We start from the raw sequence: 27,732 nt of genomic DNA, 5'->3' as shown, positions 1-27,732 counted from the left end.
GCCCCCCGCCCAGCACCCCACGGAGCATCAGTTCAGGAAGGATCAGAACGGGGTGCATCTCACAGGCGGCTGAACGGCAGGGGGTCTCAGGAGGCCACGGCCACTGGACTGCAGAGCCCGTGGGGAGGTGCTTGCTCCTCCATCAAGTCCAGCTCACGGAGCTGGGTCCCAGCCAGACCCAGAGGCGAGGGCTCCGCGTGCTCTCTCGGCCGCGGCCAGAGCCACATGTGGGCAGATGCAGTGGCGCCCAGCAGACTGGCCATCTCGCTCACAACCACATGCCACTTAGACCACCTCCGCTGTCCTTCCCTCTCCTGTGGCAACACCGAGGGCCCAGAGACTTGGGTCCCTGCCACCCGCAGCCCTCAGGAAGCACACAGTGAGCGGCCCACAGTGCAGTCATGCTAGAGGTCAGCCAGAGCCAGCCCGGGGCCCATCCCGCAGCAGGCTCAGCAGGGCCACACCTGGCTCTCACCATGGCCCTGAGCGACGCTGTGCACAGCACCCCGAGGTGCTGCCTGGCTGCTTACCATCCACACAGGCGGGCCGCGCTCTCGTGGTGCCTGCGATTTGCCCCTTTCTGCATGCGCAGCGAGCCGTCTGCCGGGCGATCGTCCTCCGTGGCTGGCTGCTGTCCCGGTCCAGGGTCACAATCTCACAGGTGCCAGCGGCCAGCTGACCTGCAAGAGAGAAGTAGATGTAAGGTGAATGGCCACAGCCTGGAGGCCCACACAGTGCCCACCCATAGAAAAGACCACCATGGCCGGCACAGGGCTCTGGGCAGGAGACCTGGCTCCAAGGGGACATCTAAAACACTGTAAAGGACACCCGGAGAGCGCGATGGCATCCAGGCCTGGGCCAGCCCAGCAGCCTGTGCTCTGTATGCACCCTGGTTTTCAGGCAGCTCTGCCACAGCAGACAGGAAATTAAACCTGGCCCTGTCTCAGCCACGCCGGAAATGAAAGGGCCAAGTCGGGAGGAAGCAGCTGCCTCCCCACCCCATCACACACGCAGCACTGGACTGAAGGGACCCCAAATGCAGAGCAGAGGGCCCTGAAACCAAGCCAGTCCCTCCATCTCTGTCCCCAGGTGCCAGCACGCCACCCTCAAGATGTGACACCTTAGGGTCAGAAAGCAGGTCAGACACCCTCAGGTGTGCTAAAGCCTGTGTGAGTGGTCGCACTGCCAGGCAGGAGCCACCGCCTACCTGGGTGCACACAGGAGGGCAGGGAGCCCAGCTGTGCCATCTGTGCCAGGAGGTCAGGGTTCTGCTGCCTTCCCAAAGGCCTGTGCATGTCCACACATATGCACACACGTCACGTGTCACAGACGCACAGCCACACACAGATGAGGACACAACACACCACGCCCTGGTAGGTGGACACAGAGCAGGCCACAGAGTGCACACCAGCGTGACACACACAGGCTCACGCGCCACACTGACGCCTGCAGGGACACCCAGGCACCTCCAGGCAGGCGTGGCCCTGAGCCTGGTCCAACCTAGGGACACGTGCCGTGCAATGGCACCTACTCCAGTTGCTTTCTGCACCCTGCACTTATCTCCTGAGCCCCAGGACACACGTCTCTCTGAGGGCCGAGGCAGACGTCTCAGGAGAGGGAAGGCAGCCACCAGGGACTTCCAAGGGGAAGTTAGGTCCTCGCTGCCTGTGAAATTGTAGCCCGGCCACCAGCAGCAAGCCCTGAAGAGACACACTAGCCAACAAAGGCAGCGCGGTGCTCGATGCAGGCTGTCAGATGGGAACTGGCCACCTCCTGGGAGCACAGGGTGACCCTCGCCCAGCTGGCGCCCTCCCCACACAGCTCTGCGGCCCTCACCAGATGCCCACGCCCTGTGCCCATGTATGGCCCACAGCAAGTGGCCTGGCTCTCACCCCCCAGCCCACAGTGATCCTGCTGCCCTGAGCCCTCTTGCAGCCAAGCCTACGGCCTCTGCCTGGGGAGGCTGCACCTTGCAGATGCCTGCGCGGAATCCCAGCCACTCAGGGAGCGCTTCATAGGGGACACAGGCAGAGGCTCAGAGTACCACAACCACGTGGAGCTGGCCCCAGGAGGGACGGCGCAGATGCAGACAGGACGAGGGGGCAGAACAGCAGTGGTCCCCACTGTCCCGGTGGCTGGTCTGCAGACCAGGGAGCCATCCTTACCACACAGCTACTCGGCTGTCGTCATGCAGACACTCGCTCCTGCCACACTGTACCCACCTTGCCGTCACCCTCAGGGTCCCCAGCCCAACCCAGGCCGGGGCCAGAGCAGGCATCCGTCATGCCAATGGGCTGCAGTGGGCAGGGCCCCAACAGCCCAACCTGCTCAGGGAACCCTGGACCCCGGGAAGTGTCTGAGTCTAGGTATCACCCAGGAGGCACAGGGGCATCTATAGTGTATGCCAGACAGGCCACCCAGCCTGGTCTGCCCACAGTGCAGGGCAGGGCTTGGGGGAGCTGTCCAAGGTGGCCAGACGCAGCTACCTGGAGCCAGGCAGGGTGCTGACGAGTCACGCACAATTGGCGCACGAGGCTCAGGAGGCTGGGAGGCATGCACACATCCAGGTGTCCCCGGGACTGTGAGCCACCGACGCTGCACTGCCAGGCCCGCTCCTGACAGCAGAACCCCAGGCCCTGGCCACAGCGCCTCCCTGCAGGCTTGCGGATTCTAACTCACACTATCAATCATGAAATCGCACCCTGCCTTAGAAAGCAGACGGAATAAACAAGCAAACATACAAATCAGCGAGAAGACGATGCAGCTCGCAGGAGGGGGATGATGGGCCGCTCCCCGGAGCAGCAGGTCACGCCTGCCAGGTGCCTGCAGTGAACAGGGTCTGGGCAGAGCAGCCCAACCGCAGCGCACACCATCCACGGGGCGTACCCCTGCGCCCACCACTGCGTTCCCCAGACGGCAGCCACCTGGGCTCTGTCCCCAGCTGCCCGTTTAAGCTTTGCAGGTCTGCTCAGGGCTGCCCTGCTCCTCCTGTCCACCTTGACCCCAGACACTGCGTGATGGCCAGCTGCCTCCTCAGCCAGAGCCTGGCCTGGGCAGTTCTCTGGAGCTGTCTACCCGTGGGACTGGTCGAACTGAGGCTCGGGAACAGGACTGGGGAAACCACTAAGCTCAGCAGACCTGCCCCTTGCCCCTGCCCTGGACCTGGCCACTAACTACACACCCCCTGCCCCTGGGCCTGGGCATCAGTGGCCAGCAAGTCACCCTTGTCAGTCACCTGTGCAAGCCAATGGCCCTCCAAAGCCTGCCCCTCCTCTGTGGGACCTCAGGGCAGCCGTTAGGCAGCAGCCACCAACTTGGGCCCTTGTCCCTCAGGAGCTGTGGTGGTGAGAGTGGCCTGTGGACAGGTAGTCCTCCGCCCAGGCTCCTCTGCCCTGGGTCCCCACTGCCAGTGTCCTAGGGCAGGTAGCAGGACAGGATGCTAGTTTACTTGCCACACAGTGCCACAAACCTGGTGGCTCCGAGGGCAGACAGCATTTCCTGTGGTCACTCTGAAAGCAGAGGCCGTCTCCTCTGACAGGCCCCAGCGCTGCCCACTGTCCTCGGGGCCCTTCGTCCACTATGCTTCTGCCAGGCTGTCCTTCACCACAGGGCCTTCTCCAGGGATCCCTCTCTTCCTACACGACAGCAGTCCTACTGGATCAAGGCCCACCGAGGGCTTCATTATAACTGGCCCCGTCAGCCCAGACCCTGCTCCCCAATTGGGCCACTATGGCAGATCCAAATCGGTTGAAAACGGGAGGCTTCCGTCTTGCACAGGCCTGGAACCCACCTGTGGTGTGAGCTCTGCCTGAGGGTCCAGGAGTGTCCCAGGTGATGGACAGGCCGCTCGTGGGGGCCTGGGACTCATCCCGAGCTCCCGGAAGAGCCCTGCAGCTGCCCTGGCCACCCTCTCCCAGGTCTCCTGCCCTGGCAGCCCCTCCCCCAGGGAGCCGCATGCCCACCCTCTGACCCCATGGTCTCCGCCTACTGCACGGTGACCATCCTCCAGGGCTAGGCTGGGCTGCCCTTGGGATGACTGCGACTGGCCCAGGAGGACTGGAGGGACAAACACTGAGCCCGCCACCCTCCCTGGGGCCTCACTGAGCCATCCCTGGATTCAGCCCTCGATGGCCATGACCCAGTGCTGACAGAGTGGGCCTCCGGCAGGGCTGCTGGGGAAGGGACCATGCTCTGGGACAAAGGCCAGGCCGGGCATGGGCAGGTGGCCTAGAGCAAGGGCATGGCATCTGGAGAGGCATCTGGGCTCAGGGGCAGCAGCTGTCCTGACGCCGAGGAGCCTCACAGGAGGCCACACCCAATGGTGCTATGACCTCAGGAGCACGGCGCAGGGTCAAGACACAGCAAATCCAGAGCACCTGCCACCCACAGGCACCCAGAGTGCCACCTCCAGGTGGCTGCTGCCACGTGGGAGTGTCAGGACGAGGCCATGGCCCCAGCCTGGGACAGACACACCCCGTACGGCACAGTTACCCTTGGTGACACCATGGCCCCAGCGTTAGATGGATGGACACAGCCTGCCAGGGCAGAGTGACACCAGGCCCCAGCCTGAGATGGCCAGATACCTCCCCGTAGAACAGACTGACCCACAGCGACACCCTGGCCCCAGAGGCAGACGGGTGGATGTCCCCTCTCAGAGGGCAGAGTGACCCACAGTGACACCATGGCCCCAGCATCAGATGGATGGATGTCTGACCCCCAAAAGGCCCTGGGGCACAGGCATCTCCACCTCTGCTATCCCACCCTGGCCGCCCCTGGGCTGCTGCGGAGCCGAGAGGAGGGTCCCTGTCCTCTGGAAGTCCCACCCAGGAGTGCACCCTTCTTGGCAGCTCAAAGGAGCAGCCTCGCTAGTCAGAGAGTTGGGCTGGTCAGTGCCAGGCACTCGGGTGTGGACAGCGCCATTCATGCCCTTCATCAGCATGCAGGGACCGTGGCCACCTGTAGGCCCCAAGGCCACTCAGACGCCAGCACTGCCCTGCAGCACACGCTTAGCCTGGGCTGAGGCACAGATATATGATAAACAGACACGCTCCACGCCCCACCAGGCCACCATCCCCAGGGAATGGTGTGCAGTCCACCACGGGCTGGAACCCCAGTGTGGGGGCCCCTCCTCACAAAGGGTAGTAGGGCTGGGGTCCTGGCTGGAGGGGTGATGGCTGTACCTCTATCCCCATAGAAACACCTCACTGAGTTCACAACACACCCAGCAGGACACAACGGCTACCCCAGACGAGGGACAGGCCACCATAGAGAGGTCTGCACATGAAACTCCCAGAGTTATCCACAGCCTTGGGCACTACCTGGTGTCCAGGGTTCAGGGGGCCATGTTGGGAAGAACAATCTGTGTCTGTGGGCACCAAGCCACTCTAGGCATCCCTCCTTGGCTAAGAGGCAGCACTGTCCAAGGAGATGACCAGTCCTGCAATATCAGGCCAGATGGAATAGATATCAGGCCTCTCAGAAGGCCCAGCAGTCCCAAGGTGAGGGCCACACCACCCAGGCCAGTCCAGTTTGTTGGAAGGACCAGAGAGTGTCCAGATGGCCCATTGTGCCAACCCCCTTCCCAGGTCTGGGTGTGGGTGACAGGGCAGTCTCACCTGGGCAGAGTTCCAGTGGGCCTGGCCCAGGCCAAGGGCTCCAGATGGTCCAACAAAGGGTCCCTCCACAGGCAGCGCCCCATGCCTCCCTTTAGGGAGGAGGCCCTGGGGTCAGCCAGGAGCTGGGCCTAGCCCCCGGGGAGCGTCCCTCCACCTGGGGACACGGAGGAGCCATTAATCCAGCGGGCTGTGACACAAATCTGGGAGTATGTCTGATATGATAGATGACAGAATAAAGATTCAAAATGACTTTGACAGGCACCGACGAGGAGATGGCATTTAACAATCATAAATGTCAGAGTGGTGTTCTGGTGAGGACGAAAACACGGCAGCAGAGCCCAGGGGCCAGCGAGGCCAGAAGGCCCAGTGGTCAGTGGCCTAGGAGTGTCCAGGCGCCCAAGGCCAGTGAGGTCAGGGACTTACTGCCCGTGTTCGGGGCCCATGACAGATCCCGTGAGGTGGCACTGCTTTTTGGCCATGGGAAGCCGATTTCAGTTAAGATGCCCTGATAACACCCAGTCAAAAACCAACAGCCGGCTGCCTCCCTGGAGGTGGGGGCCCAGCCCCGGGGAGGCACAGAGGAACAGGCCTAGGGGAGGGTGGTGGACACCCACAGCTTTCAAATCAGTGTTTCAAGTAACTCATTGTCAGGAAGCCAGAAGATGGCGGGAAGGTCAGGTGCCTGTTGTCCTCAGTGCCCAGCTGGAGGACCATCAGGGACACCCAGGATAGTAGCAAGAGACTCGACTTCTCCACAGCCCCAAAGCACCCACCCCTGGCTGCAGGCTCCTCCAGACAGATTCCAGGACAGGGGCCCAGAGGGACAGAGCAGGAAACGTCTGCAGCTCTGATGAGGCAAGGGGCCTCGTGGTCAAGCTGGTCACCCGGCTATGAGGGGGACATCTGTGCAACTGCGCTGTCATGTGATGCGTCAGACACAAATCCCTAGGCTGGGTGATGAGGCTGGTGGCCTCCACCAGGCTTCGGCCCTGAGCTCATACTTGACAAGAGAAGACGGGGCCCAGCGGCTTGGCTGCAAGGCTCAGCTCCCAGGCTGCAGAGGAGCTCGGTCCTGGGTCGGCTGCCTGGCCTGCTCCCTGGCCCTGTGCCTTGGCCTTCCCCGGTCCTATGGGTTTTTATTAGGACCTGAGGTCCCAGCAATGTCCCCACTGTGCACTCTTCTGAGCAGGGCACCACAACAGTGTGTGTGCGGCTCTGTCCTCAGAGCTACCGGGAGAGCAGGTTCCCGCAGGATCAGAAAAAGACCTGAGGGGGCTGCGAGCGCTTCTTCCCGTTACCACAAGGTCACCACACACGGTGTGCACACCTGTGCGGGCACAGGGGGTCATTATAAATCTTTAAACCGCCCAACGCAGGCAGAGCTCAGGAGCATCACAGAGGCCACCGTCGGCAACAGCCGAGGCAAAGGCACAGGGTCCCCGCAGCTCAGACCAGAGCTCTGCCAGGATGGGGCACAGCTGTTCTTATTACGCAGAGGCTAACTGGCTCATTTGGCCTGAGGCCAAGGGGCAGGAGGGGAGGCGCAGACAGGCCTGGAGGGGCGGCAGGAACCGCTCCCTCCCAGCAGGGGCAGCTGAGACCCACGCCTGGCTCTGCCCGGCCTCCTGGCCCACACACTGAGCCGAAGCACGCCCAGGCCACACTCAGCCTGGCACTCACCCCACATGTGCACAGGCACCACACTTGCCTCCCAGAGGCCCCTCGGGCACAGCAGCCTGGGCCACCAGAGGGGCATCTGAAGGCAGGCAAAGCAAGATGGGGGTGTGCACGGGAGAGTCTGCAAGTCAGCTCTAAGGGACACAAACCTTCACCCTTCCTGCTGCCCTCCTGGGGTCACTCAGCCAGCTGGCTACCTGGCCTTGCCCATCTGCTTATGCTGCCTGCATCAAAGGGGCAGGGCGCCCCGAAGGGTCCAGGAGCCCTGCCCTAGGGCCTGCTAGTCCCTGTACTGCACTGGGAGGGTCCGCCTCAGGCACAGTCCCCCTCTCCTGACACTGGGAAGAAGATGCTCAGCCAGGCACCTGCCCATTCCCACTGGCCTCATGCCCAGCCGACTCAGGGCACCTGCCATGGGTGTGATGGGGCTGCCCAGGGCTCAGAGGTGGCCTCAAGGCCAGACACCAATGCACACCAGCGTCTGTGACCACAGTACAAGACCCCACTTCTAAACCAGAGATACCTAAAGGCTCAGCTCTGCCCCACGCGCACAATGGAGTGCTAATGTTTAGCCTTATCCCTGATCCTATAGACACAGCGTGCGAGGATTAAATTACAGGAAAGATGTCCTTTAAGATCTGATGGAGTATTAAAGTCTCAATATTTGAGTGATAATGAAATCGAGTTTCTATTAAGTCCTGGTATCTGATTCTCTATCACAGAGCTCATTAGGGAAGCGTAGTGGATCATGAAGCCAAACTCTGCCGTGGAGTGGTCACAGGGACGAGGATGACCTCTGCGTGACGGTGCTTGAGGAGATGATGAAGTTGTGCAAGACCAGGATCTGCAGAGGGCCCCTCTAGAGGCCCTGGACACCTGGCCCTGGGCATACGGCGCAGCCCAGGCCTTCCAGGCAAGGATGCAGAACCCCAGACCCAGGTGCTCCTGGAAGAGAAGACCTGGGGACCCCAGGGGAGGGCAGAACCCTCTGCGCTCTGCCCTTGGTCAGTGGTCAGATCCCAGCCCCGGGAGGCACTGGAGCTTCCTGGAGGTGCCTGCTCAGGTCAGGAGAGCAAGATGTGCAGGAAGCAAGCAGCCAAAGACATGGCCCACAGCCCTGGGGGACCCAGAACCCAGCATGGGGCCAGCACCAGTGCCACTGGACTCTGGCCAGTGTGACCCGCAGCCCCAAGGAAGGTGCCCCTGAGCAGAAGACCTGGGGCAGGTGCAGGGTGAAAGCCCTGACTTGCAGACGCGCACAGCGTCTGGTCCTGCGCGAGGAGCCTGCACCCCTGGAGCCCCCCCTGCACAATGACACCTGTGAGAGCATGCCCCAGGTGCTCGGGGCCAAGGAGCCCAGGAGCCAGCTCACCAGCCCCAGGCCCTTGAGGGTCACCCAGGGACACAGGGTTGGCAAGTGAGTTCCTGTGCAGCCCAGCAGGCCTGTGACAGGCATGCCCAGCAAGGTGCCAGGCCAGGATGCACATGCACACACACACACACACCACGCTACTGGCACACACACACACCACACTACCTGTGCACACACCCTACATACTACCGGCACACACACACACCCCACATACTACCTGTGCACACACACCACACTACCTGTGCACACACACACACCACACTACTGGCACACACACACACCACACTACCTGAATTCACACCCCACACTACCGGCACACACACACACCCCACACTACTGGCACACACACACACACACACACACCACACTACTGGCACACACACACACCACATTACTGGCACACACACACACCACACTACCTGTGCACACACCCCACATACTACCTGTGCACACACACCACACACTACCTGAATACACACCCCACACTACCGGCACACACACACACCCCACACTACCGGCACACACACACACACACACCACACTACTGGCACACACACACACCACACTACTGGCACACACACACACCACACTACCTGTGCACACACCCCACATACTACCTGTGCACACACACCACACACTACCTGTGCACACACACACACACACCACACTACCTGCATACACACACCCCACACTACCAGCACACACACACACACCACACTACTGGCACACACACCCCACACACTACCTGTGCACACACACCCCACTACCTGCACATACACACAACAATATTCCTGCACACACACACACACCATGCTTACCTGCACACACACCCCACACACTACCTGAATACACACCCCACACTACCAGCACACACACACCACACTACTGGCACACACACACACCACACTACCTGTGCACACACACCCCACATACTACCTGTGCACATACACCACACACTACCTGTGCACACACACCCCACATACTACCTGTGCACACACACCACATACTACCTGTGCACACACACACACACCCCACACTACCTGCACACACACACACCACACTACCTGCACACACACACACACCACACTACTGGCACACACACCCCACACACTACCTGTGCACACACACCCCACTACCTGCACACACACACAACAATATTCCTGCACACACACACACACCATGCTACCTGCACACACACCCCACACACTACCTGCACACACCCCCCACACACTACTGGCACACACACACCACACTACCTGTGCACACACGCCACACACTACCTGTGCACACACACCCCACACACTATCTGAACACACACACTACCTGCACACACACACACCACACTACCAGCATACACACACACCACACTACTGGCACACACACCCCACACACTACCTGTGCACACACACCCCACTACCTGCACACACACACAACAATATTCCTGCACACACACACACACACACACTACACTACCTGTGCACACACACCCCACATACTACCTGTGCACATACACCACACACTACCTGTGCACACACCCCCCACATACACACACACACCACACTACCTGCACACACACACACCACACTACCAGCACACACACACCACACTGCATGGCCACACCAGGCCTTTACACACATGTGCATTCATGCAGAGCTGATGTGCACACACCCCCCACCACACACCTGTGTGCTCACAGGGAAGCACCCAAGCAGCCCCAGGGCTGGTCCCTTGGGGCTCAGCTTCAAGGAAGGTCCCTGTGTGCCCTCTCAAGAGCCAGCAGTTGCCCAAGGCTGACCGGTGGCCTCCCCAGGACCTGCTGCTTTTGAAGCCCTGCCCCCGAGGATGACCACTGCCCCCCAGCAACACACACACACACCACACTGTGTGTGTGGTGTGTGTGTGCTGGTAGTGTGCTGGTAGTGTGGGGGGTGTATTCAGGTAGTGTGTGGGGTGTGTGTGCAGGTAGCGTGGTGTGTGTGTGTGTGTGCAGGAATATTGTTGTGTGTGTGTGCAGATAGTGGGGTGTGTGTGCACTGTGTGACAATGAAGGACCTCTAACCTCACCCCTCATGCCCTGGCCCTGTCAGAGGCCCCCCGAGGTCAGCACCCTGCTGCCTACACCTGATGCCCACTAGCCTGCAACATGAGGCACCTCCCTGGGCGCCAGGATGCGGGTTTATGTGAATGCATCAGGCCACAGCAGGAACAAGGTCACACCCTGCCCACGCGTTCAGGGCCCAGAACAGGACTGGCTGGAACCATCGAGGGGGCTGCAGCCCCTGCACCTCACCCCACTGTGGGACGATGGCTCCTAGGGCCCTGCCCTCGAGTCAGAAATACTCTTCCCCTTTGCTAGAGTAACACAGACTAAGAAGTGCGCCCACTCCACCCAGCACCCTTTGGGCCAGCACCTCCTGGCCACAAGGCCCAGTGCGAGGTGCACGGGCAGGGGCTGGTAGCCGGGTTGGCAAGAGGGAGGGCGGGGCTGCAGCCCTGACGGCCACGCACGTCCCTGCCTGCTCCGCTACACACCATGTCCCTCCCCATGGCAACCTGCCCCAGGAGAGCAGGCCCAAGCACCCACTGGTGGCCCAGAGCTCCTTCGTCACCCTCCTCTGAAGAAAGGAACGGGTGGAGCTTGGGCAGGGGGCTGCCAGCACATCCCTGGGCGGAGGTGGGAACGGCCCCCCAGCTCTCCCTCCAGGGCAGAGTGTGCTTCCTATTGGACAGGGCAAAGGAGGGGAAGGGGCTCACTTTCGAGTGAGAGGTACTTCTGTGGCCCCGTGGAATCCCAAGGGTCCTCAGGGGGCGCAGGGAGGTCTGCCTGCAGAGGACAAGAAGGTGGGGTTGGGGGCAGAGGATGGGTGATGCCTCCAGAGCAGGAGGAAAAGCCAGAGGCCCAGGGACTGTGGCCTCAGGAAGCTGGGCAGGGACAGAGGGGTCCTCCCTGAGCCTCTGGAAGGCTCCCATCCTGCACCACCGTGACCTGGGCAGAGTCAGGTCCAGCCGGGCTTCTGACCTGCAGGACGGTTGGGGAGAAGCTATGTAGGTGGCAGTCTGTTCCTGAAGCCACGGGACTGCACCTGGCTAGTGGCTCTGCTGCCCTCGCACGCTCAGAACTGGCATGTAGGGACCGCCTGCCCCACCCGTGGCCTGGCTGGACAGAGCAGTCCAGGACCCTGAAAGTTACTGCGGGCTCCCCTACCCTCCCAGCAGGTGCCAGCTCACCCCAGACCTTGTCTGTGACAGCTGGACTCTCCTGACCCTAGGGAGAAGCTACACCTAAGGGAGCCGCAGGTATGACCTCTCACCTGGCTGGGCAGCTCCTCCCTGGGGAAGGGCAGAGCAGACCCTCCCAGAGTGGACTCCACTAAGCATCCCAAAGACAGGCCCACAGGCTGCTCTCTGGCCCCGAGCCTCATTCTCTAGGAACGCGGAGCACCCTGCACCCCAGGGACTGTCTGAGCACAGCAGGCCAGTGCAGGGCTCCTGTAGGTTGACCCCAGGCCTGGTTGGCTTCAGGGGCAGCCTAGCGCTGTGCACCCTCAGGGGCATGGGACTTTCAGTCCAGGGGCTGGAGGTCCAGGTTCTCACGATGGCCCCGCAGCCCTGCTCCACTGCTAGCACGCGGGCCCTTTATGGAGATGGTGAGGAGGAGGCAGACACTTTTACTGCTCTCCTCCAAGCAGCCAGGGCTGCGCTGAGACGTCCTTGGCTAAGCGCCTCGGCCCTGTCCAGCTGGCCTCCAGTCAATTGTCCTGTTAATGTGCATATTAATGAGGCACTGCCCGCCTGGTCGGTTACAGGGCCTCAGCGCCCACCCCAGATGGCCTGGAACGCTGTTGGCACAACATCGTAAAGTCGTAATCACACCCTGGTTTAGGACTTCACAAAGGTCAATGAAGGGCATGTGGCTGCCCTCCTCCCAGCCGAGGGTCCTCAGAGGCCCAGGAACCAGCAACCAGCTGGCACAGGCCAGAGGCAGTGAGGAACAGGCAGCACGGGTCCCTAGGTGCCATGGTAACAAGCAGCCTGCCTTTTTAGAAGGTCCCTACCCCTCCCATGCAGCCTGCCCTGCGGGTCAGCTCAAGTGCCCAGTGATGCCATGGGGCAAGGCAGGGGCAGCATCTTCCAGTAAACCCTCCTGGGCCCAGAACAGCCTAGCACGTTCTGCACACAGAGTCCCTCTAGGAAGCCTGGCATTGGCTGTGGGTCGCATGGTCCTGGTCACAGTCGCCCTGCCTGCCTCCTCCCCAGCTCAGGCCAAGCTAGCCTCCCACCCTGGGCCCACCAGGACCATTCCCCCCACAGTGCTCAGGAAGACCCTGCCTCTCACACTCCCAGGCACTGCTGGGGACTGGAGGAGGAGGGGACAGGCTTTAGAGTAGAGGTGGCAGCTCAGCCAGCATCTGCCCAGGTGTGGAGAGGGGTGAGAGTCCGGAGCATTCCATTCCACACTCAGGTGTTCCACCGGGCAGCCCAGGAGTGGCCACAGGATGTGGGGGTGGCTGCCAAGGCCAGTTGGCACTGAGCAGGGGAACCTCAGGTGCTGAGAGACAATGCAGTACCTGGTAACTGGTGGCTCCCCGCTTTATGTAACACGTCCCCACCTGAATCTAAGAGGCTTTATGTGTGTCAAACCACATCTGAGCACAAGGGATAAAGCACCAAGTGACAATGTGACCGGCAGCAGCCAGGGCCAAGGCCCTGGGCAGCAGAGCACTCCTCAGGGTGCCAGAAGGGCTGCTCGGAGGCACAGCCCGACAGGCAGGGCCTGTATGCTGAGCGTCCCTCCTCGCAAGGCTCTGGTGCAAGCATCAAGACGGGCTGTCCACACCCACTTCTCCTTTAGAAGCTGGGCAAGGGACAGTCCTGCAGGGCCCTGAGAGGCGTAGGACTCCTGCTTGGCCAAGCAGCTGAGTTTTATGCAGACTCTGGAAGGGGTCCCTCTGTAGGTTACTTTATGAAGAGCTGGGGGGACACCGGGTGCTCAGCAGTCGGGCCTTTTCGCCTCCCGGCCCAGGCACCACAGAGCAGGCTGCGCGTCTACTAACTAATTGAACCCCTTGCCCTTGGGGACACACAGCATGTGCAACAGCTGGACACTACAAGCAGTGGCTGTCTTGGAAAGAAGCCCTCTAAGGTGCCCGACATGCAAACAGGAACTGTCTCCCCAAATCCAGCTCCAAGGAGGGCAGGGGCCCTGCGGCCTCACTCCTCTAAGCCTGGCCAGCTCAGGGCACCCCGGGGAAGGTTGTGCTCCAGGCGTCCTCCTGGGGGGCAGGTGCTGAGCGTCCTGGGGCTGCACAGGGTGGAATTCCCAGCCTGCCCTTCCTTGCTGACCTCGCTCCCAGCCGGGGAAGCTGCACACAGGCTGGGGGTGGTGAGCTGCTTCTGCGCAGAAGGCTGGCTGGGGCCGAGGTGGATGGAGCATGTGCAGGAGTCCTGGGGGAGGGAGGTGAAGGGACACTCTGGAGGCAGAGGGTTGGGGACTCGGAGAGCAGCAGGACTTGGGAGCTGGTGTTGCTGGCACTCTGGGCTCCCTCAGGGCTGAGGAGCCTCGCCTGGGCTAGTGCTGAGACAGAACACGGTGATGTGTGCTGACAGATGACCCCTTGCCCTCTGGTCCCTGGGAGCCACCTCCCAAACCAACAGCTACCCAAGGACCGCAACTGGGCCCTCAGGCCAGATCTACCCAGGACTTCTTTGCTACTTCTCTTCTTTGCCGGTCATAGCCAGCCTCCAGGGACAGCAGGCGCCACTCTGGCCAGCGTCACGCCTCCATGCTGAGCCTCCGTTTTCTGCCCAGGCAGTGGGAGTAACAAGGGGAGTCTCTACACCTGCCTGGCAGGTCCCCTGGGGCACCCACTGGGGCACCAGCACCCAGACTTTCCTGACGGCCTCCCCTCGCCTGCCCGCGGTGGTCACACCAACACTGGTGAGGAGCAGGGGCTCAGAGTTGTGCCCCAGTGCTACATGGGGTGCTCATGGCCTCATTTTGGCTAAGCCTGGGACGGAGACTAGGGACAGACACCATGAGCACTCCGGCAGCCAGGCTGCATTTGTACTGTGCTACGGACTCCCCTGCCTTCCTGTTCTCATGTCATGGGTAGGAGTGTCCAGTGCTCGCGCCGAGGTGAGGACTTGCGGAAAGCAGCTGCAGCAAACCTGGGTCTGCCCACCTGTGCCCGGCTTCCTAGGGACAGTTTCACAGTTTGCCTGGGCTGGCAAAGCCACCTCTGCACCTGGGACCTGGAGTGGCTCTGCATGTGCTGACTACAGGGGACAATAATGAAGAACCTTCCCACACTGCACCGAGAGGCACTCTGTGGACTCCCATCTCTGGGCACCCAAGCCCAGGAGGTCCAGGAAGGTTCAGAAGAGACGGATCTTTCAGAAAGGTCTATCCATCGTCGGGTTCTCTTGCTGAACCTACCCAGACCCATGTCGGCACCGATGCCGAGGTAAGACACAGTCCTGTTCTCTAGCCGTGGCGTGTGTCCTCCTGGGTCACAGGAAGCCAGAATCTGCAGGAGCCCCACGGCCATCCTGAACCCACTGGCTGTCCCCACCCAGGCGCCATCGAGGAGTCTGGGCCTGACAAAGAGGTGCTAGAGCCACCAGGAGGAGAGAAAAAAGAAAGAGAAGAATCTAGAAATAGTCCTCACACCCTTCTCAGAAACTAACTAGAAACTGATCAAAACCTGAATATAAAACACAATAACACAAAACTTCTCTTAGGAGAAAAATCTATGCGATTTAGATTTGGCGATGAGTTTCTAGATAAAAACACCAAATGCATAATCCATGAAAGAAAAAGTGTGATAAATTAGACTCTCCTAACATTAGGAACATCTGCTCTGCAAAGATACTGCTAAGGGAACAGGAAGACCAGCCAGGCCTGGGAGACGGTTTTTGCAAGCCACATATCTGATGAAGACTTGTATACAAAATACACGGGGGGGGGGGGGGGGGGGGCTCTTAGAACTCAACCGCAGGGACAGGGACAACCCAATTAAGAAGCGGGGCAACAGAAACATCAGCAAAAACTGGCAAGCCCAGGAGAAGCTCCACATCAGTCTTTCATCAGGAAATTTCAAATTAAAAGATGCATTGAGCTGCACGCTCTTATTACGATGACTAAACTCCTAAACCTCCAAAATATCAAACGCTGGAAGAATGAGCAGCGGCAGGAGCCGCGGCTCACCACTGGGATGCCGCAGGGTACAGAGCTAAGCATACTCCTAGGTGTTTAGCCAGCTGGTCTGGAAAATTTGGTGCACAAAATATTGCACAAAATGTTTACAGCAGTTCTGTTCATGACCCCGACCTAGAAGCAACCAGGGCCTTTCAGCAGGCCAATGGAGAAACAAAGCGTATTTGCACAGGGGGGCATCGGGGGACACTCAATGATAATAAGAAAGGGCTCTCCCCAGAGCTGAGGAGGAGGGGCCTTGGCTTGGGAAGGAAGAAGACCCATCTGGTAAGGCATGGACCTTATGGATCCAACCGTGTGACAGAAAAGAGAAAACTACTGGGACTCAAGAGATCAGTAAGCACAAGTGAGATCCGTGAGCACCTGGGTCAGGGACAGGAGGGAGGGAGGAGCGGGGGCAGCCCAGGGCAGTTTAGGGTAGTACACCTGCCCCGTATGATGCTGTCACAGTGGACACACAGCCTCTTGGTGGGCCAGAGCTCAGGGAAGCCACAAAAAGGATGCACCTTAACCTGTGCAGATGCTAAAATCATCGAGGAGGCTGGGAGCCAGGCAGGAGTGGAGCTCGGGCATCCGACGGTGCTGATGTGTGGGGCACTCCTGCCTGGGCTGGGGGAGGCTATCCCAGGGAACCCTGGGGACAAGTGGAGTCCAAGAGCAAGAGCAGCCATCCTCCAGCACAGCAAGAGCTGGCAGTTCCCATGGGACCTGCCAACGAGTCCGAGAGCTGTACATGTGCCCTAGACCTGAGGGACCCCAACAGGAGCAGGCTCCCCTGGTGAGCAGGGATTGATGGACAAGCAAGAGGCAGGGTTCGCGCCAGTGCACACCCGTGCACACCTGTGATTATCCGGCCATCCCTGAGTGATGGCTGCAGACGGGTGTCCGTGAACTCAGGTTGGCTGCAGTGGGAATGCAGAGCATGTGTGAGTCAGGGGACACACACACGTACTCTGATCTGGCTCCCGGGCTCAGAAACTAGGTCCCCCAGCAGCCACAGCTTTCAAAACCTCGTTACCATAAAAGAACCAGGCTCCTCCAAAGGCAGCTGGCAGGAAATGGGAGCCTACAGAACCTGCCTGCCCAGAAAGTAAGGAAGTGCTCAAACACCAAGCAAAACAGTGACAGGCATATCAAAGGGACAGAGTCAGTGGCCGGACAGACTCCAGGGGCCAGAGCTAGCGAAGCACAATAACAGGTGCAGCCAAGGCACAGAAGGACCTACACGCACACTGATGCCAACCAGGCCTGGCTCGAGGAACGTCAGAAGAGAACAGCCCCAACCGCAGGCCTTAACTCAGGGGACAGAGGAGCAGTGGCTGCAGGGTGGAGACCGGGCAGGGGCCACCTTGTGCAGGTGGACTCTGGACGGAGGTGAGGAAAGACAGTTCACACCTGTGATTATCCGGCCAGACCCAGACCCAGAGCCCCACCCAGTCATGGGGAGGCGAATCCCAACAGGGTGATGTTCCACCAACACCTGCCAGCACTCAGCCCAAGTCAGGGAAACAGTCCAAGGAGCCAAGAAGGAGGACACAGCAACTGGACTTACAGGATCCTGCATGAAGGACACCAGATGGAGGGAGGAATTCCCAACAGCCCCTGGACTGGCTATTGAAGACCACCTGACGGGGATTCTCCCGGCCAAACGCCCCACGCCAGGCCTAGGAGTCACACTACTGACTACTGAGAGGTGAGTGGGTGCAGGGTGTATGGGCGCCCACCCCAGCCCCCACAAATCCAGAACTTTTCCAGAAAATGAAGTCTGCTGAAACTCTACCGAGACGAAGGAAGGTCTGCCTCCCTGTCGGCCATGCCGAGGAGCCCGGCAGACGCCGCGCGGAGGGCTTGCCAGCATCTGATGCAGTTAAATGGGGCGTGCTCGGCCTGCTGGCCCGTTCCCTCCGCACACCTGTCTCTGGGCTTTCCAGGAACCACACCGAGCCCTGGGACTCTCACATCAGCCTGCACTCAGCGACAAATGACCTCCTTCCCTTCACCACCTACCCAGGGACCTGCTGAGACACCCTCTGCTCAGAAGACACCTTACAGAGCCAGTGCACGGCAGAGGGCGGGCCCCGCAAGGCTTCGAGGGAGCTGGTGGCGCCCTGCAAGCCCTTCCCGTCACACCAGGACATCTTCCAAGGTCAGAGGCGACAGCTGCAGCTGGAGCTCACTTGGCCACCCCACACGGCTTCCAGAACGTGTTTCCATGGGATGGGCCGGCCTTATGCTGGTAATTAGAGACACAGGGAGCATTCTGGAGCAGAGACCTTCCCCTCATGGCAACTGTGTGGCAATGGAGCCGAGGGAGGGTACAAGCTGAGGACATGTGTGTCCTCCACCCCGCCTTGGCAGGAGGCTGCTGCTCTGCAGGCCTACCTGGGCACCGGGTTCTGTCCACACAAGGACTCACAAGGTCTGTTCACACCCGAGGGGAGGCAGCCGGCTCTCCAGGTCAGCACCTCCCTACCCTGCTCTCAAGGGCCATTGGTCCCACCCTGCCCAGCTGGCCAGGCGGTGGTATGGCAGCGGCCGATGGGAGGCCCCTCGCTGCTGCGTGTCCAGCATTCACCAGGAAGCAGCCTCTGGCCGCACCTTCCTGCAGGTATTCACAGCCTCCAACAGCAGGTACCAGGGACGACTGCTGCAAACTCTGGTCACTCCTCTGAGCTCCTCGACAGGCCTCACCTTGTCCTGCCCAGCCCAGGGTCAGCAAAGACTCCCCGCTAAACCAGAGCACAGACAGGGCGAGTTTGTCCCCAAGGACTCGGTGTGGAACACTGGCCCCCATGAGAGGTGACAGCCCCTTAAGAGGTGGGAGGGGTTAGGACGCCGAGGCACGTCCCCAGCAGGACAAGGGAGTTGTCCCGGAAGAGCAGTCAATTGCCTCCAGGTAAAAGAGCAAGCAGACCCCACATTGCTCCCTGGCTCTCCAGGGGCTCACTCCCACCATGGTGCAGCAGCCCGAGGCCCTCGCCAGAGGGGACCAACCAGGCCCACACCACCCGTCTGCCCCCAGCCTCCAAGACAGAGAGCCACTTTTCATACAAGGCCCAGCTGCAGGTGTTTCCTTATAGCAAAGGAAGTGGACCAAGGCCGCCAGTTTATAAAGAATCCACAGGCCCCGGATGGGTGCCCTGTGGGGCCTCTCCCCAATACCATGCCCCATGACCCTCCACCCTCCACATCCCCTGTGCGTGGCACGGGTGGGCTCAGCCCTCTCCCTGGTATCCAGAGTCCTGTGCACAGCCCGACTTGCTGTTTGTAGCAGAAGTCCACTGTGCATCTGTTACACATGTAAGTGCAGGGGCACAGCCACTCTGGGTGCCCAGGGCCTGCTCGGGGTGTAAGCAGCCACTCTGTGCTGCCCTGAATCCTTCACCTCCAGGACAGCTGCAGACGGCAGGAGAGGTCTGTGAAATAGAGCATTAGCGGGGCTTAGGGCTTCTGACCTTGAGAACCATCATCCCTTGGTTTCAAGGTCACCCCTCCAGGTGCTGCAGCGTGCTTTGCCCAGGTTCTGAGGCGCTCTGCATGTCTGGGCGCTGTCTGGAGGATTTTTATTGGCTTCTCCTGCTCATGACAAGGAGGGAGAGAGAGAAATGTGTTGGGGAGATGTGCTGTGGAAGGTGGTTCCAGAAACACCTGAGCAGCAGGCCCTGCTCAGCCTCACTCTCTCTCCTAAGAGAAAGAGCGTGAGGCCAGAGCCGGCCACCTCCAGGGGGGAACCACGTCCGCCTCGGAGCCCTGCAGAGGCGCCTCCTCCAGGACAAGGCCCCTCCACTCATGTTCCTTCTCAACCCATGGGCTTCGGGGGTCACATGTGTTCAGCTGGCACCCACACTTCCAGAATCTGGGTGGACCCAGGTGGTAGGTATGCTTGAAGGTCTGAGGTAGAGGCCACTGTCAAATTCCCCGAGTCTGTTCCACCAGGACCGAAGACCCGAGGACGTGGGCCTCAGCCCCCCTCATGTTGCAGCCTAGGGCCCTCGCTGTGCCCAAGGCCACCTAACAAGTCCTCCTTCCTGCTTGCACACTGCGGTGCCATCACCTCCAGTTCCCTCAAAGAAGTCCTCGGAAAGTGCAGCCCTACAGTCACCATCCCAGGCACAGTGGAGGGCTTGCCCAGGGGCTGCTGGAGGGAGCATTCACGGAGCCATGCCAGCCTGCTCGGGACCAGAGAGCATCCAAAATGTGAATGGATGGATGGACAGACAGATAAACAGGTGGGTGGAAGGACGGATGGATGGATGGACGGGTAGATGGATGGAGAATGGAAAATAGATGGATGGCTAAATGGCTGGATACACAGATGGAAGGACAGATGGGTGGAATGGGACACAGCTGACCACCACGTGCTCCAGGGCAGAGGCCGCTACACGTTGAGCCCCATGTGAGCCGAGGTTCAACGTGACACCTTGTAGGTGTCCCTACACAGATGCCGGACAGATCAGCACACGTGGGACCAGGACTCAAGCTCTGCAGGACGGAGCAGCCATGGTGGGGGGGAGGCCTGGCTTGCAGGACCGGCCCGCATTCCCGTGAGCTCCAGGACAGAGGAAAAGAACCCAGAACACCCCCAAAAGCAGAGCTCAGCGCTTGCGACCCACACTAGGAGATCAAATTAACTTGTTCTCAGCAAAAATAAAAAATTAAAAAACAGGAGAACAAGGGAGACTGTTCCCTTCTCTGAGGAGGCGGCCGCAGCAGAGCTGACTGATTAAAAACCACCTCCCAGATTTTGTGAGCATCAGAAAAGTCCAACTCCAAATAGGGCCATTTTGAGATAATGAAGTCAAAATATGGGCATGAATTCTCACAGATACGTGCAGGGGAAGCCCAGCTCCTGGGGAGATGAGGGTCAGAGCCGCATGGATGAGGCAGGAGAGACGGGGAGGCCCTGGGGCTGCAGAGGAGATGCTGGGGATGGTGTGAGGGGAGGGGTGGAGGGTCCCCAGCTGAGACAACAGGGTGGGGGCCTGCAGGAGTGAGGGGGTGGAAGGGACAGGTACCCCTGTTGTCAGCAGAGGCACAGGGATGCGCCTCACCCAGCCCATGACTGGCGCCCTGGACAGCTCGTCAGTCAAATGGGAAGAAGAGACTCCCACCTACCGGCCTCAGCCCGGGGCAGGTCTGTCCTGCCGAGGAGCACAGCTTCAGGGCCTTTCTGGAAGCCTGTGCTCCTCAGAGGCCACTCTCATCCCAGCCCACCGAGCGACTGAGTGCCCAGACCCCTGACTCCTAGTGCTGCTCCCCAGCAGCAGATCCCAGAAGCTAAGGAGCCCAGGTCCACGGGCTGGAGCGCTAGAGGCCCGGACAACCAACCCAAGCCTGTCGCCCTGGCCCCGCAGGTGGCCACTTCCTGGGAGAAGCAGGGACCAGGGCTCTCTACAGCCCTGGCTAGGGGGACAGAGGCTAGGGGAGGAGGCAGGAGGCAGTGCTGGGCAGGGCCCAGGAGAATGTTCTAGATCTAGGGCTGGGGAAAACCCGGGCCAAGGGCTGCTCCAGGACAGCAGGATGCCTTGGCTGGGAACACCCCTCCTCCTGTGACCGGCCAGCCTGAGACAGGGCCCGTAGCCAGTTCTGGGGCTCCTTCCTGCCTGAGCCAGCCCTCCTTTGCAGCAGCCCCACGTCAGGGACGAGAGGCCAGACTGGCCAGGTGCTGTCCCCCAGGGGTGTGGGCAGAGGGAGCTTTCCCAGCGCTCCTCCTGAGGGGGAGGACAGGAGAGCGCAGCTCCCTGCAGGCACAGGACCCACAGCCGTGGCGCGTCAGCACCTGCCCCCCTGGTCGCCCTTCAGCTGCCCACAGGCTGCGCCATCCCTGCCAGGGGCAACTCTGAACACCCCTCCACGGCCTCCCAGGGGCCAGGACCTCGTGGCCTCACAGCGCTCAGGGAAGGAATCTGTGCAGGCTCAGAGGGCCCACAGGCCCCGGGAGAGAGGGGAGGGAAGAGACAGCCACCCGAGGTCCTCAATGAGACACAGGCTGTCGGGTTGCTCTCTGGTGGCCCAGGACCCGTGAGAGGCCACGTGACCCCCAGAGCTGCAAGGATGTGCTGTGCCCTGCCACAGGGCGGCCTGGAACTGCCTGAGGGTGGGCTCGGGGCTTCCTGACGAGGCTGCTCCAGTGAGGGGTTCCCAGGCCTCTTGTTTGAAAAGTGCACGATCAGCTTTCTTCTAATTCAACAGAAAGTAAATGGGAAGAGCAGAGAGTGTCCATGTGTTGCCCTGTCCACCAAAGCTGCATTTCAGTCCTGGGACTGGTCACCGGGACGGCAGCTCTGTGCCCACAGCCTGCAGAAGCCAGGGTGGGACCAGTCTAGAAGTCTCGAGGGCCCACCATTGTTAGCTGACCACATTCTGGTCTACAGGACGCGTCATCCCTAGTGACCACAGGAACCTGTGCTCCCAGAACAGCACAGCTTTGGCTCCCCAGACAACCAGGCACCTTACTCTGGACAGAGACCCAGGCATGGGGGCCCCCATGGAGGGTCCCTCTCAAGCAAGGTGCTCCCATGTGGGCAGTACCCACCAGGCCTCCTTGGGGTCCCCACTGACCTGCATGGGCCCAGAGCCATGTCCTTCAGAGGTGAGTGGCTCCCTCTCCCTGGGTGCAGCTGACCCTGTCTCGGCTGGATTCTTTTTGCAGTCCCTGGACCAGGGTCTGAAGGGCAGAAAAAGTCCTGGACTTTCTGACCCTTGGGCCCAAGTGACACTACCACCCACCTATGTGCTCTGGGTGCAGGAAGGATGGAATCCCAGGAGGGTGGGCAATGGGTTAGAAGTGTCCCGGGGCCTCTGGCTGTGCCATAGCCCAGCATGGGGACAAGTCACATTCTTGACAGCCGGGGCTTTCTGTTTCATTAGGACTTAGCCAGAAATACCAGAGCTTCAGAAAAGCAAGACGGCAGCACTGGCAGGAATATGAAGACCACATCGGCCACCCTGCCCAGAGCTGGCAGCCCCGCCACTCCGTCTGGAAGCCTCCCACAGGAGCCTGGGTCCTGGCAGTGTCTGCCCGACTGCTGAGCGGCTCTGTGGCTGTGGGCTCCATCCGGGGTGAGCCCCTCCCCAGGCCAGCTGAGGTCCTGAGGGGTGAACACACTGTGCCAGTTTTCCAGAGGGGCAGCTGGCTGGGGACCCGTGGAAAACCCGCGTAGCCCTGACGGCCTGGCACTGCTACTCCTGGCCTCCCACAGGCATGGAGCTGAGCACCCACCCACAGCAAGAACACAGTTGGTCAGAGCTGGGACCTGAGGGACCCTCAGGACAGCCCACAATGGCCCCTGGAAGGGCAGTGGTCCCTGAAGTGTGCTGCAGAGGGGGCCCAGGGCTGCCTGTGGGGGACAGAAGTACCTGCCCCAGGCACTGGGGAGGGCCTGGCCTCCCGCCACGGCCCAGGTGAGGCCGACTCTGCGTCTCCTGTCTGAGAGCCTCCTGGGAAGTGGGGCTGGGGAGCTGTGAGGCGGGGGACAGACCTCAAAAACCAAAGGCCAATCACCTTGGAAATGTTAATGGGGTTGACTTAGGGCTGCATTGGGTGAGGGCCATGAAGTGTGATCACTGCCCCTGAGCCAGGGGAGGAAGGCTCTGCAGACGGCCAGCAAGCCCACGGAGCGCAGGCCAGGGCCACCTGACGGAAGCAGAAGCACGTCGTCAGCTGCCCCTGGGCAGGCTGGCATCTGACCGGCCGGCCACAGGAGTGCAGGAAGAGACTGTCGTCAGCACTGCGGGCGCTGAGGTGTCTGAGGGCTCCTGCTAATGAGGCACGCTAATCGCTGTTTCCGTCTTCCCCTGGCAGCTGTCACCTGGGGGGACGCACACCTGTCCACCCCTCCACAGCACAGCCCTGGCCTCGGAGGGGCGGGGCCTGTGACTCTTTGGACGGCGACCTGGCTGACACACATGCTTTTAATCTAGTTCTAAACTTTCTAGAAGCTCATGAGCTAGAAGATGAAAATTTAAAAGCCACAGATCCCCCAGTCGAGGCTGGGAGGCTGGGATCCGTGTGTCGCACCTGACTTCTCCCAGGAGACCACTGCTCCCACAGGGGCTCCGAGGTCCGCTGCCCTGTGCTGGCCCCCACACTCATCCCCAGCCCACCCAGGCGACCAGCTGCAGGTCACCTCACGTTGGCCCAGGGCCCCAGCCCTGAAGGTTTCCAGCAGAAGCTCGGCGAATCTCTCAGCCCCAGCTGCAGGACAGAGGCCGCACATCCCAGGGTGTGCATGGCACCCAGAGAGACTGCACACCTAAACGTGTTTGCCAACCGTGAGGTCTTGGTGGACATGGGCACAGGAAGCCTGCAGCCTGGCCACTGGCTCCTGTTCCTTCCGCTGAGGCAGGACGAGGCCCAGGTGTTCTTTGTGACACAATCCTGCACCGCAAGGGCCACTGAGAGCTCAGAGGGACTCGGGTTCATCCCTGAGTCACAGGGCAAGGGCGGGGCCTTGGTCATCTGGACCTCAGCCAGGCCTCCATCAACAGGCAGGAGCTACAGACCAGGAGTGGGCTACAGGGCAACCATGAGGCCCTGAGCACTTACCCCAGATTGGGGTGTGGACCAGGCCCTGGCCCCTGCACAGTGGTGGCCACAGAAGACCTCCTGGTCGGATGTGTGGATAACAGAGCAGGAGGGATGGGGCTGATCAGGAGTCTGTGTGGAGTCCAGACGATGGGCCCGGCCCCAGATGAGAGGGGGCAAGAAGGACGGAGAGACGGGGCAGGGGACCTAGAGAGGGAGGTGGAGCTGGGCGTCCACAGTGCGCTGGCTATCTCTAGACACGTTAACAGGGCGTCAGCGCCAAGGAAGGGACTGCACACCAGTGTCTGATACTGACAGCCCCACTGTGGGCTCAGCTGATGCCGAGACCCTGAAGGGCCAAGATTAAGATCCTCAGACCACACCTAAAAGGGATGGTGCTGGAGCGATGATCTTGAGAGAGGAGGCCACTTGGAAGAGCCCTGTGCCCTCAGTGGGTGGACCCTGGAGAAGGGTCACCACTTGGGATGACCTGTGTCTATGTCACACTCACATAGAAAGCTCTGACGGGCTAGATCGAGGAGGAGCAGGCCATGCCCCCCTGGGAACTCACTCCTGGCCATATTCTACCTACCGCCCTGGCCACGGAGAACTGGTGGACATGGGCACACTTGCTCCCTGGCAGGGCCTGGGCTGCCCAGGACCTGAGGACGCTGGGAGAAGCCCACACATGGGAGAGTTCCCAGGGAAGGTGGCGGGGCCAGGCAGGGCTTCTCAGGTGGAGCAGGGTTCAGAGGAAGGGATGGGGGCTTGGTAGACACACAAGGCAGGCTCCTCCCTGTCAGGTAAGGCCAGCGGAGGTCAGGAGAAGGGGGCTACAAAGCAGCAGGCGGGCATCCTGCAGGGAAAGCGGACACGGTGAGGACCAGCGGTGGCCTGGAGGGCAACATGCAATTTCCTGCCTCCGGTTTCCCAGATTGACCTGGATTGTAAAACACGGCTGGCCTCTGTGGAGTCCACGCTCTCGCTTTTGATTACACATCAAGATGCAAATAAGTGCCAATGTGCTTGTGGCAGTCGCACCGTGAGTCAGTTGTGTCCTCGGCCTGGGGTCTTGTCCCCGTAAAGATTTCAGCTCCTCGGAGCAAGGGGCCAATGATCGGCCTTGCTGAGCTGGTCGGGTACAGCCTGCCCCACAACATGTGCCGCCCACAGTGGCTCGCCTGGCGCTGCCTGTCAGCAAGGGGAGATCCCGCAGAATCTGGAGGCCCTGGAACTGGACTGGCAGGGGGCTGTCCAGGCTCTGAGGCCACTCAGATTCCCCTTCCTTCCCAGGCAGGTGCCCAAGGGTCCTCACAATCGTCACCACTCAGGAACCACTCTGCAGGGCTCAGCATAGCTGGCAACAGGCACCCGTGAAAGCGAGGGCTCTCCAGCCAGCAGGACCAGGATGAGAGGGGTCACCACTGGGTTGGGGGATTGCTTTGCCTTTTGTAAGCGGGAAAACTGAGGCAGAGAGGGGCATGTAGCTGTCAATCGGGCCCAGGATTCAAACACAGCTCCCGCGCCCAGCCCTCCCTCCCAGTGCCTGGAAGCTGGAGGTGGGCTCCTAGTTCCTGCAGCTTAGTGGCCCTCAGGCCTGTGCACCTGGGAGCTGAGCCTCAAGCCCTGTGCAGGCTCCTGCCTGTCCCCAGGAAATTCTTCTGGGGGTAGGTCCTAACACCAGTACCCTTCGCCTCCTGCCTGTGGCCTCGCTCTGCCACACTGCGGGGCACCCCAGGGGGCAGCCACCTCGGAAGCCCAGCGCTTCCCTCCGGGCTGCACGCAAGCCTGGCTGTGTTCAGCTCTCGCCTGTGCAGCCCCGGTCTCTGCTCCGAGGCCCCCGCCCAGAGGTCACCTACACTTCTGCCAGGCTGAGGCTGCTGGTGTGAGGGTGTCACAAGAGGGAGGAGATCCCAGAGCCTGCCAGGTGTCAAGGGAGCCAGGAAAGTCGCTGCTCTGGGGCACAGCAGGCCACAGTCACAAAGGTCAGAGACCCAGCAGGAGGGGTCAGGAGTGAGGTGCAGACCACACCCAGCCGGCAGCATCTGACCTTCCTCTTCAGGGACCCCACAGCCAAGTCTGCATGCTGTCCGTTAGTGCACACCCCGGTCTCCACCGCCCCCGGAAGGATCTCCGGAACTACCAGGGCAGCGCCTCAGGGGGCCAATCTATGAATCCCTGGACACCGTGTCTGCCAGGTTTCCAGCCCTGTGTCCCTCACCCTGAACCAGGAGGACGACGGTGTTAAACAAAGAGAGCCGTTGTCTCACACGCCTTGTCTTTGTTGGTTCTGGAAAGATCCTTGAATGGAATCCCAGGGAGAATATGAGCTACAGAGACTAATTAGTGGAAATCCTTTCTTGATCTGGGGCCTACCGTGCAGCCCTGCTGCGAGCCGTGAGCCGCTATAACTCCAGCTCCCGCCACTGGGGCTCCTGGTCGTTGCTGAAATCTGAGAGAAGCCTGCAGGCAGGCAAGACTCAGAAGAGCCCAGGGCTGCGTTCTGGTCCTCCTCCCCCCTGCTCCCTATCAGCCTGGGGCACCAGGAGCCTGGCCAGCTGAGCTGGAGGTCCACCCACCGGCCCTGCCTGCAGCCCACCTCCCTGCGCCCGCCCCACCTCCTGCTCTCTACCAACTGTCCCAGCAGCTGCAGGGACACTGAGGACTTCCACTTCATCTCACATCAAGGGTGACCTCCTCCATCAGAGCCTCGGTGACACATCCCGTGTCCCAGGGGTGTGCATGGCAGACACCAGCCTCCTTGGGCGGGAGGTGGCCCTGACTCATGTGGCTTTAATTGCTGCTCTTTGCTGAGCAGTGAGACCTGTGCGATTAACTCCACCAAGAGCGGCCACCAGGGCTGGGGACCCCACAGCAGGCTGACACAGGGTCCCTGGCCTGGGCAGGCGAGGCCCCATTGCCCATGATCCCCAAAGCCTCAGTCGAGTACGCCAGGAGCCAGCCTGGTCGGGCATTCCGGGTGTGGGCCAGCTGCCACCGGGTCTGGGCTTCTCCAGGCCCCTCAACCTGCCCCATCCCCTGACCTGACCTGTTCAAGGTCAATGTTTCCCACCTGGAGGGACGGCCCACCTCAGCCACTCATTCTCCAGTAAACCCAGTGCCTGGAACAGTATCTGACATGGAAGAGCCAGACAATTTGCTGTCTGTAGGGCTGGCAAGGGCTTCCAGAATGTTCTGCCAGGAAACACAACAAGAGGCCCAGCCCACACTGACCCAATCAGCACACCACAGGGACGGCCTCCCCAGGTCAGAGAGAGGCAGAACACAGCACAGGCGCCCGTGAGCCCCTGACACCCGGCACCTC

The 27,732-nt window shown here is 60.8% G+C and overlaps 1 protein-coding gene across 1 annotated transcript in view; it reads right to left on the bottom strand.

The window, feature by feature from the left end:
- Positions 1–27,732, bottom strand: part of Tafa5 (TAFA chemokine like family member 5) — a 135,675-nt gene that overhangs the window by 74,633 nt on the left and 33,310 nt on the right. Inside the window, exon 2 of the mRNA XM_076855498.2 lies at positions 531–680. Coding sequence (XP_076711613.1) covers positions 531–680 — 150 coding nt within the window. The remainder of the gene's footprint in view (positions 1–530; positions 681–27,732) is intronic.

The sequence above is a fragment of the Callospermophilus lateralis genome, chromosome 4 (assembly GCF_048772815.1).
Source record: "Callospermophilus lateralis isolate mCalLat2 chromosome 4, mCalLat2.hap1, whole genome shotgun sequence".
Classification (NCBI taxonomy): Eukaryota; Metazoa; Chordata; class Mammalia; order Rodentia; family Sciuridae; genus Callospermophilus; species Callospermophilus lateralis.
This window is presented reverse-complemented; position numbering and strand designations above follow the sequence as displayed.